Source organism: Leptidea sinapis, chromosome 19 (assembly GCF_905404315.1).
Source record: "Leptidea sinapis chromosome 19, ilLepSina1.1, whole genome shotgun sequence".
NCBI classification, from domain to species: Eukaryota; Metazoa; Arthropoda; class Insecta; order Lepidoptera; family Pieridae; genus Leptidea; species Leptidea sinapis.
In genome coordinates, this window is record NC_066283.1 from 611,353 (window position 1) to 616,801 (window position 5,449).

Sequence of the window (5,449 nt, forward strand, 5' to 3'; positions counted from 1 at the left end):
TAAATTATAATTAATTTTTTTTATTTCCTTCAAATATTTATTTTAATTCTGTATATACATTACATTATTCATATTATGTAAATAATAATTACATTATAATCTATATTTTAACAATAACACATTTTATTGTCATTATTGGAACTAGTCTCAAAGTCATGACGTGGGTTCTGATTATTATTATATACTTTAGGAATATAGGGAGGAACTTTTCAACTATAGGAATGCAACACTTCAAATACAACAAAAACATATTATTCCAATTTCCGATGCCCATTAGCACTAAACACTATTTGAAGCCCACGTCGTAACTACCTGGAAACACCACATGTGTGGTGTGCAGCATGTGGAAATCACCTTTGGACACTATGTAGTAACACCAAACATCTAGATGGTTATGATGATATTTAAGTCTCTTACATTATTACACAATAAAAGCTAACAAAAATAGGTATATTTCTTGTAAAAAAACACGAGCGGCCTTTGCTTGTGGTTGCGAGTTCACACGCACACTGTGGTAGTGTGAGTGTCTCTAGCCGGCGGGCAAGCCAGCCGCGGCGCTCGTCACCTCTGCTTGTTAACGCGACACTGAGGCGAAGCGTGTGCTGAGACGCAGGTCCACACAGCACAGGGCAGAGTAGATTTCGTAATATCTGTACGTACTAAGAGCTACGTACGGCGCAGACATGTGTCTGTCCTGCTCTGCGTCTCGTTGCAGCGCCGGCACAGATTTCTGCGCGATGCGTGCATGTTTTTACCGCTAATCCTTAATTTTGTTGCAATTACAGATCATTTAATTGAATTGGTGCGTTGTCAACCTTATTTCTATGATTCTAACCATCCAGAATATTCAAAAAAGATATTTAAAGAGTTATTATGGGTAATTAATTATAGCCAAGAAATAACGTTTTATTAATCATTATTTGCCAAGTAGTACATAATACATTGGATTTTTGTTTAACTTGAACTTTATGTCGTTGCGAACAGGTATAACAGAGCCTTTACAAACTGTACAATCTCTGAACCTCCCAACTTGGACTCGCCGTAAACACGATCGACAAATGTTATAGGAACTTCGCCGATCGTGAAGTTGAGCTGTCTTCCCCTGAAACAAACACAACCGACCAATTGAAATATATGATCAAGCACCACAGAAGACATTTTTTTTATGAAAATAAGGAACGAGACGAGCAGGACGTTCAGCTGATGGTAACTGATACACCCTGCCCATCACAATGCAGTGCCGCTCAGGATTCTTGAAAAAACCTAAATATTCTGAGCGGCACTAAAACTGCGCTACTCACATTGAGACATAAGATGTTAAGTCTCATTTGCCCAGTAATTTCAGTAGCTACGGGGCCCTTCAGACCGAAACACAGTAATGCTTACACATTACTGCTTCAAGGTAGAAATAGGCGCCGTTGTGGTACCCATAATGTAGCCGGCATCCTATGCAAAGGAGCCTCCCACTGGTAGGAAATTTGTGACAACAAGTAGCACTGGTACTATATTTTATTATGAGGATTTATAGGGCCACTGCCTGTGTGTTTATTGAAGTTGAATGTTTAACAATAATAAATTTACTTTAGATAATACTACTACTGCCTAATGCCCAACGTCCCGTTAACTAATACTCTACCCCAGAAAGAGTGAGAAACTAAAATATGTGAGAGATTATCAATCCTCAGACGTGGAAGAGAAATATTGCAATGTCTACTATATGTGGGTGGTGTGAAAAGTTTCCGACCTAACAAACACACAAGACATTTTTTCTGATTTCATTTTGAGGTTTCCGTAGCCAGATAGCAAAAAACGGAACCCTTATGGATTCGTCATGTCTGTATATCTGTCCGTCTGTATGTCACAACCACTTTCTCCAAAACTATAAGAACTGTACTATTGAAACTTGGTAAGAAGATGTTGTTCTGTGAACCGCATTAAGATTTTTTTATTTAACTATTTTAATTTTATTTATATTATTGCCTTTCAAAAATAACATATTTAATGACAGCTCGATAATCGATTTTGTCCATTTTCGCTAAAACAATCACATCAACTCCCTCAAACAACTATTAGGTAATCCAAAATGGCTGAAACTATGGTGAGCAGGTAACTGATCAAGAAATGAACAATAAAATTCACTAGTTTTTATGTACGAGTGCTGCCATCTTCATGTTGTGGTCAGAATCTTTTCAGACCAAGCTAAAAGAAATTGTATAAAGATATTGGAACCTTATAATCATCTCCATTTGGAACACGTAGCCTTTAGAAACACAGCTATCAACCAACTTTTGTAGTACATCTTTCTTGTATAATCTGTAAACAAAATAGACTTTAATATTAAGTTTACATCTTCATCTCGGGCTGCAGCAGGCATGTTACCTTTCATATATTATAAATAAAAGTAGATTTATAGCAAAATACTAAAACACCACACATAATTTTATCAAAAAAAAATTAAAAAATAAAACAGTGAACAAAATAAAAAAAACAGCACTATATTATATAATGGAAAAGAAGTAAAAACATTGTGCGGGCCGTGATTTATTTATTATATTTATTTATGAGGCACATCAACAGCATACAAATTAATACATTTGCAAATATAAACTTTACATTATTTACAATTTGAATATACAGACCGTACACCTATAAGTGTTTCATAACTAAGTACAAATGAAAGTTAACTAAGTTAAAATTAATTTAAGTTACTAGGTATAAAGTGCCAAACTATAAATTAATAGTTTGACTAAAAAGTATGTTAGTATTTTATTTTTAAGTGAGCCAAGAGAATATATAGAATACATATGAGTGTTTCCTAACAAGCATGTTATTATTGTTCACCAGCTCTGATAAAATAAAATCATATTAAGACTTTATACTTAATTAAATTATTATACATATATTATAAATGGGAATAGGTACTGTATAATATATAACTGTAATATAATTTATAAATATAATATAATGCATACTATAAAAATAAATATTACCTATTTTGCTTCATGGTAACAATGCATACATTATTGTATAAATACTCCAAAATATTTTTCTTTTATTAAAATCTAAAACTTAATATTTTTAATATTTCTAATTGGTGTAGGTCAATTAATTAAGCACTTGGTGTCTAGGCACTGCCAATATCTGCGAGGCAGATCTGGTTTTTATTTTCATTGCTTTACTTGAATAGACCATATACCGAATTGAAACGGTTCGGTTTCAATAAATCTAAATAAGGAATCTCAAATAGTACATGGTTCATCAGGTTTCTTCAGTGAGCTCCTATGACATGAGTTTGTTGTGTACAGAGCTCTTTTCAAATTTTCAAAACTCTAATATAAATATTAACAAATATAGGCAATTATGGTTAATCTACATTCACTGACATATTGAGTGAAGACCAACATACTAACCTAAATGATCCTGTTAAATCTGAGACACCAGGTCTTAGCAGCAGTTGAGTTATAAAATTGGCACCTCTTGATATTAGCTTTCTTTTGAAGTCCCAACCATACACCCCTCCACCACCAACATAACGAGTGCCAGTTACAATATCATAATCTTTGCTTTTTTGTTTCTCAATAAATTGTGGAATAAATTTAGGCTAGAAATAAAATTAACATTGCTAAGTGTTATACAAAATAGAGGGAAATATAAAATGAACAATTGTAGTACTAAATTTATTATATGGCTAATGTATATTTGAAAAGAACAATTCTCAACTACGCTAGTTGAGCAGATCCCCAGAGTATGAAAAGGCATCCGAAATACATTTGACAATAAAGAATACTGTTCATTTGTATTTCTGGATATTAAACAGGCATTTGACTGAGTTAAGCTTATGGGCTTGCTAATAAATATATAAGATCAAAACACTCCTAACGTGGTAGGAGTCCTTTGATATTCCTGTCAAATGGGCAGTCGAGGGCTAGCTATCTTCAAGCAATCCAAAATCTATGCTTGTATTTTACAAATTATTATCCAAGTCGGTTGAAATAAATGATTTTTATTTTAAATACAAGCACGATTTCAGAAATGCCATCCAGCCCGCTCGACTTACTTCCTCTCGCAACTCAAGATAAGAACCTGTCTGTCCACATTATGCCACTAAAGAACTCTTTCGTATTTTGGCCACATAATACGAAGGGGTAATGAGAGCCTGGAGAAATTGATCGTAGTTGGGAACATAAATGGCAAGTGAGCTCGCAGCTGATCTCCTACCAAATAGACTTCAGGTCCCTGAGGTTTAGCTCCATTGCCAAGGCCATGATGTACAGAAGCTGATGGAAACAAATAGTTCACTCCAAGTGTGGACCACTTGTTGATGTTGTTGTTGACCACGATCCTCAGTCTTGAGGGAAGTCTTGAGAGAGAGAATAACTTTAAAACAAATGAGAGTATATGTCATGTGTGTTAACACTTGCATTGGCGACAGTACTAAAGCACATGCATGTGTTGTTGCAATGCTGGTAAGAGGAGCAAACACATTCACATAAGATCTTATGAAGGTAAGTTTATAGAACCAATAATATGCCTCACAAATCAATTAACATTTTTTACACAAAATGAATTATAGTACATAATTGGTTAATAATTTATACCACAACTGTTGTTTTAACAAATAAGACTACTCACATGATGGCTAAGATCTGCATCCATAATTATGATATAGTTTCCTGTAGCATGTTTTATTCCATGTATATAAGCCGTACCAAGACCTAATTTTTTCTCACGGGGACGAAGAACTATTCTATAGGAACCATAGATTTTCTGTAACTGTTTTGCTACATCAAGAGTACCATCAGGACTGCCGTCATCGATTATCACCACTTCGTAGTCAATTCCACTATAATAACACACATTGTTAAAATGAAACATGAAACCATGTATGCGAAAAAGAAAATACATGAGGTATCTAAATTACCTTCCATCCAAATAATTAATAATAAGCCAAATAATTATGGGTAAATTCTCTCTTTCATTATACGTCGGTAATAATATTGAATATTTATCACTTCTTGTTATTTCAGAATCAAGAGAACTCCCCGTCATGGCAATAAAATATTTTTGCTAATATTAACAAATAGATGAATCATGAAGAAATTAAATTGATTTTGAAAGTTGGCCCAGGCTCGAATCAAAAAATATCTCTCGACAAAAATATCAGCAAATAACCAACAACATCACAAACAGGGGTGGGACCAAAGAGTATAATAATATATAGGGAAAAGAGAGCCCTCTCTACGCATTATGAGCTGTCTATTTGAAAACTAGCGCCATCTGGAAATTGGCACCGAAAATAACTATATATAAGCTCAAAATTATAAAATTAATTTTTAATGTTGTGACGCAATTAAATAACTAACTCTACTTTGAAATGTAGGTATTGCAATTTTTTACCATGTTGAAATAAAAAGCAATGTTTGCATATTATTTTTTATTTTTATAATGT

General features: G+C 33.6%; 1 protein-coding gene across 1 annotated transcript; it reads right to left on the reverse strand.

Annotated features, from left to right (window-relative positions):
* LOC126969757 (dolichol-phosphate mannosyltransferase subunit 1) lies at positions 1 to 5,197 on the reverse strand. Its single transcript, XM_050815317.1, has 5 exons — positions 4,922 to 5,197; positions 4,633 to 4,843; positions 3,411 to 3,601; positions 2,230 to 2,313; positions 1 to 1,102 (listed from the first exon to the last, which is right to left on the reverse strand). Exons 1-5 carry the CDS (start codon positions 5,047 to 5,049, stop codon positions 967 to 969), a joined length of 750 nt encoding a protein of 249 aa, XP_050671274.1. The 5' UTR covers positions 5,050 to 5,197; the 3' UTR covers positions 1 to 966.
* Positions 5,198 to 5,449: the final 252 nt, after the last annotated feature.

Bases quoted from the DNA above. Each gene is read 5' to 3' on its own strand.
- LOC126969757 (XM_050815317.1), bottom strand. From the start codon at position 5,049: ATGACGGGGAGTTCTCTTGATTCTGAAATAACAAGAAGTGATAAATAT. The intron at 2,314-3,410 runs GTTAGTATGTTG...TTTTGTTTACAG, and splicing joins GATTTAACAGGATCATTTAG to ATTATACAAGAAAGATGTAC. The intron at 1,103-2,229 runs GTTCCAATATCT...TGTTTGTTTCAG, and splicing joins CAAATGGAGATGATTATAAG to GGGAAGACAGCTCAACTTCA.